The following is a 14,572-nucleotide window of genomic DNA, read 5'->3' on the forward strand; positions in this document are numbered from 1 at the left end:
GTATTACTCTGCTGGATCACTTATTACTCTGCAATGTATTAAAATTTATTAATGAAACCATACACTCTTGCAAATGACTTGAGGAACCATATTTTAAATTCTTACATTTGTAAACCACTTGAATGAGCCACCTTAATTAGGGAGGGGTTGTTGCTCAGTGGCAAAGGGAGCAGCAGTGGCATGGTGGTTAAAAGCAGGTGTACTCTAATCTGGAGGAACTGGGTTTGATTCCCCACTCGGGGAATCCCATCTGGGGAATTCAGATTAGCCTGTACATTCCAACACATGCCAGCTGGGTGACCTTGGGCTAGTCACAGTTCTTCTGAGCTCTCTCAGCCCCACTTACCTCACAGATTGTTTGTTGTGAGGGGGGAAGGGTAAGGAGTTTGTAAACCCCTTTGAGTCTCCTGTAGGAGAGAAACCCAACTATTATTATTATTATTATTATTATTATTATTATTATTATTATTATTATTATTATTATTATTATTATTATTATTGGCACATTGAAGGACCCAGGTCAATCCCCAGCATCTCCAGTTTAAAAACTGGCAGTAGGTGACTTCTGCCTGAGATCCTGGAGATCTGCTGCCAGTCTGAGTGGACAATTCTGACTTTGATGGATCAAGGGTCTGATTCAGGATAAGGCAGCTTCATGTGTTAACATATGTTTGATCTAAACCTCTGCAGTGGGGAATCGACCTATGATTGGCCGACCGGAGGGAACAGTTCCTCGACGATTCCCCACTTTACCGGCTTCAACCTGAGTTCGACCTAGGTTCGCTGAAAAAGTTGTACCTCCCAGGTGGAGTCAGAAATTTGACAGTTAGAGGGGATGAAGCCGTGACGGAACCACATCGAACTCAGCGGCTGTGGGGAATACCTAGATTGAACCTAGGTCGAACCTAGGTCAACTCTTCCAGTGGGGAATCAACTTATTGACTCCCTTTTTTGTTGATTATATTAGCTAGTGCAGGGGTCTGCAACCTGCGGCTCTCCGGATGTTCATGGACTTCAATTCCCATCAGCCCCTGCCAGCATAGCCAATTGGCAGGTTGCAGACCCCTGATTAGTGTCTGAAGTGACACAGATGACTGAAAGAGGGCTTTAGCACCAAGTGTGAGAACATGACTATTTTTTAATGTTTATTTTGTCTTGCCCTCTGCGCTTTACTTTTCATGATACCTTGTAAGCTAGGGTTCACAAAACTTTAATACATTTTATATGTACAGAAATGCAAACCAGTAAATGAATAACAATGTAACAAAAACCTTAATAGTCATCACTGCATGTTTGCTTGTCATTACTGATAAACATGATTTCTAAAATTATATATGCAGAAATAGCTGTTTGGCTGATGTTTTCCAACAGTGGTTGTATGGAAAGCTGTCATTTGTCCAGCATTACCATTCTGTGGCATCTGGTAGTAGCAAAATATATTTGAGTTTATCTTTACATTGCGGTAACAAATAAACAGTGCTGAGTTCAATGGGAAATGTTGGAGGTATTTACTACTTAATGCCTAATCTGAGGCTGTTACTTTATAATGAAGCTATGAAGCAGTTTTTCACAACATAATCATTTAAATGTCGGTGCCATGTTGTCTCAAGAGATATAGCATTGCAGCATCTAGTCAGTGTTATTTGGACATGACAATGCTCTCTGCTTGGAAATGCTGTGTGCATAAGTAATTCTGATCACACAAAAAGTTGGACTCAAGGCAATAATTAGGATTAGCCCCATCTTCCTACATCATGTCCATTTATTATTGTAGACATAGGCATCCTTTTATGTTAAATCTGTTCCCCTGCTTCTGCCTCAGGCAGTTGCTTTGCTTGTCCAAATCTGCTTTCCAGTTTCTCCTTTTCATTCTCATCATCTCCCTCATTTAGGTTTTTTTTTTTGCTATCTCCCAATGGCTCTCCTTGGCAATAGTCGTTTAAGCAACAATCAACAATTACTAATGCAGATACCTCTTTGCTTTAGTTGAACACAATAATGGGATTGCTTTAAAGACTGATCTTGCACCAATTGTTTGAAGGGAAAATGGGACACGAAGCAACAATTCCCTTCTGCAGTTTACTATAAAGAAGGAAAGAATCAGAAATGTCTACAGGATTGTGCCATCATTATATTACAGAAGAGTGATGTTACAGAATTTTATCATAAAGTGTTCAGCTGTTTGCAGTGTGATAGAATAACAAGTTCTTTTGCTGTATTGCCTGTATCAAAACATGTTCTAAGGAAATAATTAGGGCTGCAGATATGCCCCCATTTGAGATCAAGTGGCCTCCATAGAAGATGCTTTCTCTGGAATCTAACTTAGTACTGATCTCTCTGGCTCAGAAATATCTTCTCTGACTGACAACCACTCTCTTGTGTCTCAGGCAGAGAAGAGATTTTTTTACTTTAGATGCTTTTAAATGGAGATGCCAAGAAATTGAACATGAGACCTTCTGCATGGAAGACATTTGTTCTGCCCCTGTGCCTTATCCCATCCCAAGCTGTTCAAGTTCCATTAGCATAGTAAAGAAGTTGAATTCTATGCCCAGTACCTCATTTTGTGTTGTGTTCACACTTGCTTGGAAATTCAGAATGCTTGTGAATGACTACTCACAAAATGCAAAATCCACATAGGAGCTTGAAAACAGATCAGTGCCAGTGCAGAATTCAGCATCCTACCAATGTCAATGTTCTTTGATTTGTTATTTAAGTGGGTTTTTGCTTTTTTTACTGTCAACAATATTTATTTATTTTATTTATTTAAAATATTTTCATGTTGCCTTTTCTCACAAATATTGTTCCCAAGGGAGTGAGCATCAGAACATTAAAATTTCATCACTAAAACAACATCTAGAATAAAGTATATATAAAATAAACTGATAAAAACAGATGACTATAGAGAATGCTTTCCCAGTCAAAAGGCCAAGAAGCGATAAAATAATGTGATGTAAAATAAAAACAATATTAACACACAAATATTCATAGCATCAAAATTAGGAAGGAGGGCAAAAACATTATTGGGGATATGCCAAAAAAAGTCTTCACCTACTGACAGAATGATATAGGGAGGCAAATGAATCTCCCTGGGGATGTTCAAAAGTTTTGATTCTACAACAGAAAAGGACCTTGCTTAAGTTGAATCCTGTGTAGCTTCAGATGATGGGAACAGCCAAAACATGGCCTTTGAATAAGATAGGAGTGGGCGTGTAAGTTCATATGGGAGAAGGCAGTAATTAAGATATGCTGGCCCCAAGCCCTATAGGTCTTTCAAGATCAGTAATAGCACCTAGAAAGAAATTGGGGGCTAGTGTATATGCAACAAAACTGGAGTGATATGATCTGTCTGATACATGGTGGTTTATTTATTTATGCACTTATAGAATTCAGTTTTTCTCAGTGCACAATCCAGTTTACCTTCATATACACTTACATTTATTTAAGTACAATATACTCATGGGATTAAATGGTACAATACCCTATGATTTCAGCTCTTTCTTTGACCCATCAACATCTCGGTAACAGAACTTAGACTTAGATTTGGCATTGTATTGTTTGCTATGGTTAACAGATGCAGAATACTTTGACTAACGCTTAGGGAGAACCTGGGCCCTTTCCGCACAAATCTCCTAAAACATTTGTGAAACATTTTCAGTCCCCCATTTTTGTTCGCAATCACCCCCTTGAAATGATTCTTGGCTGCCATTTTCTGATTTCCCCTGTATTTTCCCAGTGTGAGGAAAAATCCATATTCTATGCATACAGATTTCCCTCTGCCTCTTGAACAAAGATAGCTGGAAGAAAGGGGAGGAAGTTAACTATTTACATTGCTATAGGCATGTAGGATCATTTTAAAAACAGGAACCTTTTTTATCTCCTGCATCTTGTTCCCCTTTCAGTTCAAAGATACTTTGCAGAATCTACCAGAAAGCCATGATAACCATATTTAATAGTAGGAATAACTACTGAACAAAGCCATGAAACACCATATCCTTTCTGAGCACCATGGTAAATAAATCTAAAATAAAAATATAAAGGAGATTTAAAAAATGATCTGATAACGTTCTTTCTTTCATATGTGCCTCAGCTGATAAGGTTTGCCAGACTATCATAGTTAAAGCATACTATTTTTTTCTGAAATCTACAATGTTAAGACACTAACCTGGATAGCCCTAGATAACTGGATCTTGAAAGCTAAGCAAGGTAGATCCTGATTAGTACTTGGATGGGAGATTAACAGGAAAGTAAAGGGTTGTACAGAGACAGGCATTGGGAAACCACCTCTGTGAATCTCTTGCCTTGAAAATCCTACAGGGTCACCTTAAGTTGACTGCAACTTGACACAATTTTCTCCACCACCATAGTGTTAAAGAGTGAAATAATCAGGTCTTAAACTTGCTATTAAAGAGGAAAAATACAAAATGAATATCATTAATCCCTAATGTTTTTGGCAGATTCCGCATGGGCCAAACTGGTGTGAAACTGGTATAAAATGGTTTAAAATGGTGTAAAATGGTTTACACTGTTTTCACACCACTGTTTTTGGCCCATGCGGAATCTGCCATAGATTCTCTGTCCTTTCTCTTTACCCTAAATGGAAGGCAAGGTTCCCTGGTTAATTTCATTCCGTTCCTTATTTTCTCTTAAGAGATAGCTAGTTTGCATTCTGCCATGCATACTGTTACCAGATAGACCCATGATGGGTAGGGGAGCTTTCAAAGTTGCACTCCTACACTTCCTGGCAACCTTGTAGGGTCGCCTAGGAATGTAGTGCCAACCCTAACTCTAACCTTGGTTTAATAACCCACAGGATACATTTCTTTTGCTGTTAAGTATGGTCTTTGGTTTTTGCAACAAGTGTTTATGGTATAATTTATCAAATTTGTCAATTTTTTTTGCCTGGGTTTATGTACAGGCAATATTGTTAACTCTTTTTATAGGTTATCATTAGACCTGATTTTCTGTTCCAATGTAAATTCTTTAGCAAAGAGCTCTAAACATTACACCTGTGAAAAATTGCCCATGTGAATCAAGACTGAGGACAGTATAGAATAGATAGTTACTGCAAGCTTTTTTGTTCTAAATCTAACATTCTTATGCCGTAAGAAATATTAATTGATGTATGCAAGATTATATAACTCCAGGTTTTCATCAGGACAGTGATCTGCTGGACCGACGGAAACATTGCTTTGGTGTCCAATCTGAAAATGGAGAGGATCTCTACTTTTCTGTGGAATTAGAATGTGATCTCACATTATGGGAAAAGGCCTTCCAATCAGCAACTTTTTTAGAAGTTGAGCGAATACAGGTAAGACATATGAGTGGCTCACTTTATTTAGTGATATTGTGGTCTGTGATTGAAGACAATGGGTAAGTTGAAAAGAAAAAGAAAAGTCCACAGGTGTTTAGGGGTGTTTTTATAGTTCATATTACAATAACTTGTTACTAAGATACTATGGATGTTTATTCAGTCAAGTTCTTTTTTATTCACTGGCTGCTAGGTTTCTTGCAACAATAACTTTGGAAATATTGTTGAGAGATGTTTAATTCTTTGCTGCTGTCACTGCCAGTAAAGGCAAAATATGGCTTTTGCTATTAGCAGTGTTGACTTACTGTCTTTTGTCATGTTGTTCAATGTTCTGATGATAGCTTGTTGAGGAAGGCTTCATGCTGAGACAGGGTGGTAATTATATCAATTTATCTCATCTACAACATGCTTAAATCCAGTGAATGCTTAAATCTAGAGACTGGAGTCATAAACAAACGAGGCAGGTACTTCTACACACTCAAAATGTCCAAGTTGTGGAAAAATCTGGGAAAAAAACCCCAATACACTGAAGGGTTAATGCCCTCCTCCAAATAATAGAAACTGTGCCTGAAGTTTTAAGAAACAAATGCCCCCTCATCATTGTTAGGCTACCGCAATACTATTGCCAGCTAAAGCCTTTCTCTCCTTCAGTAAAAGGAAGAGGGCGCAGGGCTGTTTCCTGGGCTGTTTTGGCCTGTATGGGAGAACTCACCAGGATGAGGCCTGACAGCAGTCACCAGGTGACTTGATACTGCACAAGTCCCATGTCTCGTGCTGGCCACCCCACAGAAGTCAGTGAGGCATAGTTGTTAGAGTTTCAGACTAGGAGCTCAAAGACCCAGGTTTGAATCCTTATTCCATGGTTGGATTGGGGCAGGGGGAGAGGAGAATATCTGCCCCTTGCAGTATGCAGATGAGGTGGCAGCATTGCAGGAGGGTGGCTGGTGGTCTGTGCAACTGGGTACATCAGTCAGCACCAAACCACTGTCATTCTCCTGGGAAGAGGCTACCAGGGGAAGAATAGGAGCTGAAAAGAGGGTAGCAGACAATGGCAGGTTGAATGGTGGTTGGCAAGGGAGGCAGAGGTAGAAAAAGGGGAGAGCCTATTGCGGTTTTCAGGGAAGGGAAAGAGGAAATTATGAGGGAGGGAAAATAAGATGCTCTCCACATGTCCTTGCAAGTCCCTCTCCTGTGCTAATATACTGTAGCAATTTGAGAAGCCTGAGTTTGGGACATGCAGGTACAAATTTCTAAATTATCTATGAAGCTGCCTGGGACATCTTGGACAGCCTTAATCAGGTTTGTAGGATTATGATGGAGCTCAATAGCTGCTCTGAGCTCACTGTAGAATGGGCAGGGATTCATATGTATCCATTAAAATGGATAAAAGTGATAGCTTTCTGAGAAACAACTAATCACATTACTGGACTGTTATGGGGTGATGAATTAACAGGTCTGCACTGTCTGAACTGTTGAGAAAAGGATTACTTTTTGAAGGGAGAGTGGAGAAGAACCAGGGATGGGAGGGACAGGAAAATATACTAAGAGAAAACTATGCTTCAGATATTGAAATGGCGTGTCTTGGATTAAAAGGTGCATGGTTGATCCAAATAACTTATTGTGGAAAGAAAATAGAAGCCATGATCTCTAACGCTTGAAATGCACATCTGTCTTAGGAAGCTTTTATAGCAATTCTCATGCTTCTACTTGAGCTAAAGGTTGTACAAGAGGAAAATCTTTTATGAATTTAGACTCACTTTTTTTATATGAAACACTGTAGCCCAGGGAAACCCCTTTTTTCTACTATACTTACCTGCCATTGTGAAAAGGTGCCAACTCAGTATCTATAATTTTATTTTAGTCAATTATTTTAAAATGCATAACATACTTAGCAGTAGTTTTAATATGGTTTGCATTCTTTCCGTGTCTGTCAAAACATACTCCAATGTCTCTCCCAAAATGTAACTCTCAGAATTTTTTTAAAAAATGAAAATATGAAACATTTCATTACCTGTACTCATTACCTCTACTTTCAATCACTGTAAAGGCTTTGTGGTTCCTAACTCTCTGCAAACCCAACAGGATTTATAACATAGCATGTCCATGAGTGATTAAATTAGTCTTTTTAAAAAAATCCTTCCCAAAATTCCCTCATACAGTTCCCTGTTCCCAATGAAGAAATATAGTATGGATACTTGTGCTGTCGTTCATTTTTGAAAAGTAAGAATTCAGCCATGAACTTATGACCAAAGACTCTGCAAGTCTCTTCCATTTCAGAAATGGGTTTGGATGGGTTTAAGCCACATCATTCTTTCTCTGAATTAACACCTCCTGCTGAACTGCAGTATGCTTCAGGTCTTAGACCTGAGAAGTGAAATTCTTTTGCCTCTGCTTCTGAACCATACCTATTGAATTATTCATGGATCCATGTTTAAGATTCTATATTTTTGGATCATAGGGATAGTGAAATATTAAATATTGAGTTTCCTGTTATGTAGAAAACCTTCATTTTGAAAAACCTTTTTATGGATTTTAGTGTGTGAAATCAATAAGCAAAACCAAATCAGTCAGTCTTTTTATGGTGGGTATTACATTTTTAAGGCTTATATTAAAGCCGTAAGATCTTTGACATTATGTACTCTTTTGGCAATATTCCTCATTTCATTCTCTCCGAGTTTGCAGCTAAAGAGATTAATTAAAGTAAGCAGGGAAACTGTAAGTGAAATAAAACCTCTGGCTAGAAGCCAGAGATTGAAAGACTGGAAGCTGACCTTTACCATTTTAACCTCTGGTGCAAATTAATCTCTCTTTACCAATTTGTGACAGCTGCTCAAAGCACATTATAATTGTTAACCTTTCAATATTTCTTACTTAAGAGTTGTACTTGGGTACTGAAGGCATTGTAGCTGGTGAAGGCAAGAGATTGCCCCTTAGGTGAAATGACAGATGGGGTAAATCTAGCATAGTCAAAAGTATTGAACTGCTAAATTAGTAATGCCTCTTGGAGTAGAACTTTCCATCAATCTACGGGGTCTCAGTTCTCATAATCATGTTAACATAACCTAATTGAATCTACAACTCAGAGCTGCAGTAAGATTTTAAATAAATTATTTATATATACCATGGGTCATTTACAAAGGTGAATATTATAACAATTATCTCTTAAATTCTGGCTGATAACTTGGAACCCGGAAAAAAACAACTAATTTTTCAGCCATATCATTACTATACATGTATAACATCAGAATTGTGAAAGTTTCAGTGAATAGTATACAGGTGACTTCATATAAAACATATTCAATACGGTAAAGATGAATTTCGAAAAGAATTTGATGTACAAATGTATTTTGCCAGATGCTATAGATAAATTTTCTTTGCCTTAACATGTTGATCTTTCCCCATGATAAAATATTTAACATTCAGCGGTTATACTTATTGGAAATTTTACACCTCACCACAAAACATTTTATAAACATTGCTTCAGGTATGTTGAAATAAATTTAAATAATTGCCATGAAATCATATAAAAGATATATTGAATTAAGTTTTATGACCAGTTATGTATAGTTAAGCTTTGGATTTTGATAGCACTCAGTTGGGGATCAGAATAGGTCTGCCACCCAGAGAGAAAAGATAATTCTCACCCATATAACAAGGGAAGAGAGCAAATACCAAAGGATGTTAGCTGATCCCTTCCCAACAGTAGCCTTTAGGGAAATGGTCCACTTTCTGTTAGGAAAAGCATATGGAGGAAGTAACTGAGCATATTTTTGAGTTGTTGGAACTGGCAGAATTAATCACTTCAAAAATTCAGGGCTCTGTTGCCTCCCAGGCATCTTTCCCATGGGAAATAGGAGGGCTGTTGAGAGTACCTTATAATCTGTCTGCGGTTTCTAGAATAATCTCCCATTTCCTGGTCAGACAGATGCTAGAGGAAGTAGAGCAAGACTATTCTGTAATCCTTTTAGCCTGGTCAGTTCTGATAGGTCTATTCCTCCTCCTGGAGGTTTTTTTTTTTATGGGGGGGATGTATTATTTAAAGTGAGCTAACTGAATAGCAGAGGTCTGATTACTTTGAGTGACTGGTACTGTTGAACATGAGTACCTGTTGAGGTATTTCTCCTTCCCCTCAACCATATTTTTGAGTTGTATGTACTTGACTAAAAGTTCCACTTAATGTACTTTTTTCTCCAATTGTTTCTAGTGCAAGACATATGCCTGTGTGCTGGAGAGTCGTCTTATGGGGCTTACTATTGACTTTGGAATGGGCTTTGTATGCTTTGATGCTGCAACAAAGGTAAAACCATGAGAAGTGAATCCTTTATGGTTCCAAATATCATATAGTTTTAGTCGAACATTAAATAATCTTGAAGTCTATTATTACAGCTTTGGTTATTTCATCAAATACTGACTATGTGTTTGTTAAAAAATCCAGATATTTGTACTTTGAGGTAGAGAACAGGTCATTTTCTACACTCCCTGTCTTTCTTCCTCCTTTGCCTATTTCTTTGCTCTCTTTGCTTTATGTTCTTCTTTGAGCATTATGAGAAGCCTAGTCATGAAGAACTGAAGCAGCACACTGCAGAAATGATGTAGGGACACACTTCTAGGTGCAGGCAGGAGCATGAAATTAAACTGTTAAATGTACATTATCAATGTTTTTGATTATATTAGACAGTGATCCTAATCAGAAGTAGCAAAGTGAGAAGTATGTATGCATTATCATTCCTGATGTTCCTCTCCCCAACTTAACAGCTCAGCCAATGATTGACAATCTGATAGGCATGTAAAAGGAGGTACCTAGACCAGCTGCTACCCCCCCCCCCCCAGCCCAACAAATTATATGAAACAGGCCCCTAGTTGCATGTTGCTTTCATTAGATTAGGGTGATTGTTTAATAATCTAGTTATGGCAAAACAACACTATGTACTTTCACAGCATTAGTAACGTGAAATTCAAGCACAGTACGCTTCCTTTGGTTGCTCTGCTATCTTCCTTTAAGAAATCCTGTGTTGCATTTTCCTCTAATAGAAGCAATTTGAAACTATATTCTTATTTGGAATTATATTAACAGGCATTGTGAAAATAGTTATAATTTCATATGCATGTTTCAATAACATAAGAAACCTAACCCAACTGCTTTAATCAAAATATTCCATTGCCATTGCTGTCAGTGCAACAGAAAATATCAGCTGCCTAGCAAACATAAACTGTTAGATTCAACCTCAGCCCTTGTAATATTTTCTCTACCCTTATAAAATCCTACTTTGCTCACTCACCTGAAGCAAATAATTTGTTTTGACAGGCCCATGACATACCATCAGCTCTTACATTATCATGATTACTGCAAGCCCGATCTACACTTCACTGAAGTCAGTGGATGCCTTTCCATTGATTTTGTTCAAAACACACCTCAGGTCTTCTTTGAAAACACTGCAGATAATTTTCCCAAAGTATTTACTCACCCTTAAGAATAAATTTATCTTGTAAACACTTACATACTACCATCTGTTTTCTATAGATGTTCAAGACCTTGTGTGGGATTTTTCTAAAAGAGCCAATTCAAATTATCTTGAGTTTCAGTTTTCATGTCAAAATCTGCATTGTTAATGAAGAGGAGCCTTTAATCAATTAAGCAAATAGCATGAAAGCTGAAAGTGTTTCACTTTTTCGAAAAATCAAAATTGAGAGTCATGCAAAATTGCAGCGAAATGTTCCATCCTTCAGTTAACTTGAAGAGCAAATAAAGTATGCAATCATTAAGCCTCTGGCCAAGTTAGGTAAAAATATCCATCCGAACTGAGATAAAGCTTATGCAAAATTGCTTGATATAGTCTCTCATTGAATTATTTCCTTAAACTGTAGGTCTATATGAGACTCCACCTAAGTTTGACTGCGTATATGAAAGAGCTTCTCCAAGCTGGTCTCTTCTATATTCCCAAGGTTCAAGAGCTTTCCTGAGCTGTGTTAGCTCAAGAAGTGCTCAGTTCCCCAAACCCTTCAAAGACTACCTTTGTGGGGGTTTCACACTGAAGTAAAAATCTGCTATGGCTGATCTGTAGGGTTGTTGTTGTTTTTACCTCATAATTCTTGTGCCTATGCCTGTTGCATGGGCAGACTACAGAACCACAGGTAGAGTTATCCAAATCATTTCAAACTTGTGCTTGCCAAGCAACTGTCTACAATGTAGCTTGAACAAGAAAATTGCTAGAATGAGAAAACTGACAACCCAGCAGCAGAGCAGCTATTGAGTACTGGTCATTGCAGCTGGTGGTCATGTTGAAGGTTCAACTGATGGTTGGCACCATCTGGCACTGTGGCTTCTTCCCTAGTGTGGTGACCCAAGAAACACAAGAAATAGCATTCTACAGTAATAGCAAAAAGCAAATGGGCTCCAATGGTCTGTACTTGGGGCTCTTGCAAGGTCACCATCACACCCTCTATGGCCGTGGTGGTGAACCTTTGGCACTCCAGATGTTATGGACTACAATTGGCCATGCTGGCAGGGGCTGATGGGAATTGTAGTCCATAACATCTGGAGTGCCAAAAGTTTACCACCACTGCTCTATGGGGTAGGTGGGCCACACTCAGGGGCATGACCATCTTTTGTAGGGAGCTGCACTGTCTACTGGAGCTGCTTCATGAGGCACTGATCCTGTGAGATAATATTACAAGTAACTGGTCAGCAGAAGCACAGGTTATATTGGAGTGATTCATGGTAACCCCAGATACATCTTAAATTTTCATACTGACAGCACAATGATGTTCTTTCAGCCTCACTACTTTCTTACAGTCATCTGGATTGCCAGTGGCTGTTTATGTAGCAGAACTTATGTCATATTTCAGAATACTTTAAGTTGAAGACATTTTGAATGTTGTGTTGAGGGACAGTTTAGCCTACATCATCAATGATAAGAGTGTTCAGAGGCTCTTACTAGGCTTTCAAAAGTTCTGGCACAAAGTTGCACAAAGCATGAAGATGGCAGCCCAACATACTTTAGACTTGTGGGATGCTTAGACACTTATAGTTAATATGCTTATGTTGTCTAAGATCATAATAGCTGAAAGGTAGCTCTTAAGGGAACAGATATTCCCCAAAAAGATGTAACCCCCTGTTATTATTGTGGAGAGAAACAACATGTCCATATAGGAATTGCAAATATTAAATATGCCAAAAATATGGCCATCTAGCCAACTTATACTAACAAAAAACATATAGAGGAAAGGGATAGAAAGTTACAAGACAGATTTTCCCAAGTTGAGGTTGATGAAGATGGTTCTGAAGATAGAGGAAAGGTGTATTTAATTATGTTTTTTAAAAGAAACAAGGAACAGCCAATGTAGGTGAGTTAACGTTAATGGGTACAGCATAAATACAGAAATGGATATGTGAACTTCCTTGTCTTAAAACTGCTTGTGACCCAAGAGCACAGGGCTACAGTTTAGACCAGTGAAATACAGAGGCATGAGATCCCATTGGAAAGTACTATCAGTGTTGAAGTGGCATATGCAAATCAGAAAGTGTGTTTGCCTTTAGTAGTAGATAAAGGAAAGGGCTGCAGCCCTATGGGCCAGGATTGGATGAGAATGGTGGACTGGACAAATATTAATTACTCAAATCAGTTGGTGCACTTGTTGAAAAAGACCTGGTTATTTAGTGAGGGACATGAGACCTTGCATGGGATAGCCGAAGAGATTTGTGTAGAGCCAGATGTCAAAAAAACAAACAAACCCTGCCCCATTCAGAGCCTGCATCAGTAACTAAATCAGAAAGTGGATCAAGAACTGGATCATTAAAGGTTCAAGGAATGTTCAGACCTTTTCAGTTCTCTGGCTGGACTGCCCCAATAGTTGATGTCAGTTGATAGTTGATAGTTTTGGGATCTGCATAAGCTATAAAGTCATAGTGGACCATATAGCTAAACTAGATACATATCTAGCCTCCAGGTCTGAGGACCTATAGGCTACCCTAACTGAATGGAAGGCATTCACAAAGTTGATTTAAGAGATGCATACTTTGCAAATTCCTTTTGAGGATAGTTCAAAACCCTTTATGACAAGAAATACTTCTAAGGGACTGTTCCATTACAACTGGCTCTGTTTTTGAACAATCAATTTCCAGGAATGCCACATACCTTTATATACCTTGATGAAATCCTGATTAGGGTAGAAACTGAAGCAGAACACTTGCAAAATCTAGGTAAAGTACTGACAAAATTGTCATCTCTAAGCATCTCTGTAAAGAAAGAGCTACGTGTCTTCAAGGCCTCAAAAGTTGTTTTTCTGAAGCACAAGATCGATGCAGCAGGTTTACATCCAGTAGAAGAGAAAGTGCATTCCACAGAGATCCTGTGGGTGGGTTGCGGGTTGGGGAGCTGAGGGTTTTCAGCTGCCATTGCTAGACGGGGTCACTTTAACAGCGACTTTCTCAACCTGGAACTTACGGGTCTACCTGGATTTGTCTGTCTCTATGGAGACTCAGGTGGCCCACACAGCCCAGATAGCTTTCTTCCATTCTCCGGTAGGTGTAGTGGCTGGCCCCTTATCTCTCCCAGGCTGACCTGGCCACAGTGCTCCATGCCACGGTCACCTCCAAATTAGACTATTGTAACTCGCTCTACACACGCCTTCCTTGCAGTTGATCTGGAATCAAACTGGTCCAGCATGCGACAGTGCGGTTTCTCACAGGTGGCTCTGTCAGGGATCACATCTCCCCTGTGCTACGCCAACTGCATTGGCTCCCTGTGGAATTCCACATCAAGGTGCTGGTTTTGACCTTTAAGGCTCTCCACGGCCTGCAGAGGCCAATTTGCTGCTGGCCCCCAGTCCCTCAGTGATGCAACAGGCCTCCACCGCATCAAGGCTTTTACTGCATTGGCCCCTGCCTAGTGGAACACTCTTCCTCCAGCCATCAGGACCCTGCAGGACCTTGCGCAGTTCCACAGGACCTGTAAAACAGAGTTGTTCCACCGAGCATTTTGGGAGGCTGGTCGCTGATGTGCCATCCCCTGTATACCACCACACTGGCTGTTACCATCACTGTGTCCAACCCCCTCCCAGAGAGGTAGGAGGTTCTTTTGAGTCACCATCTGTTGTTAGGTTTTGTTGTGATTGTGCTGTGTTTTAATCATTTATGGTTTTAGTTATTTCATTGTAACTATATGATACTTAATGGTATCTTGTTTTGTACACCGCCCAGAGCCCTTTGGGTGTGGTGGTATAATAAGTTTAACAATAAATAAATAAATAAAATTGAGGCACCAT

At 39.1% G+C, this 14,572-nt stretch overlaps 1 protein-coding gene across 5 annotated transcripts in view; it reads left to right on the top strand.

The window, feature by feature from the left end:
• The window catches only part of SNTG1 (syntrophin gamma 1), a 319,036-nt gene that overhangs the window by 282,821 nt on the left and 21,643 nt on the right, over window positions 1–14,572 (top strand). For all 5 annotated transcript variants that reach the window (XM_048507574.1, XM_048507572.1, XM_048507577.1 and 2 more), the window contains 2 exons: window positions 5,156–5,308; window positions 9,513–9,605. In XM_048507574.1, the coding sequence (XP_048363531.1) occupies window positions 5,156–5,308; window positions 9,513–9,605 (246 nt within the window). The remainder of the gene's footprint in view (window positions 1–5,155; window positions 5,309–9,512; window positions 9,606–14,572) is intronic.

This window comes from Sphaerodactylus townsendi, linkage group LG09 (assembly GCF_021028975.2).
Source record: "Sphaerodactylus townsendi isolate TG3544 linkage group LG09, MPM_Stown_v2.3, whole genome shotgun sequence".
NCBI classification, from domain to species: Eukaryota; Metazoa; Chordata; class Lepidosauria; order Squamata; family Sphaerodactylidae; genus Sphaerodactylus; species Sphaerodactylus townsendi.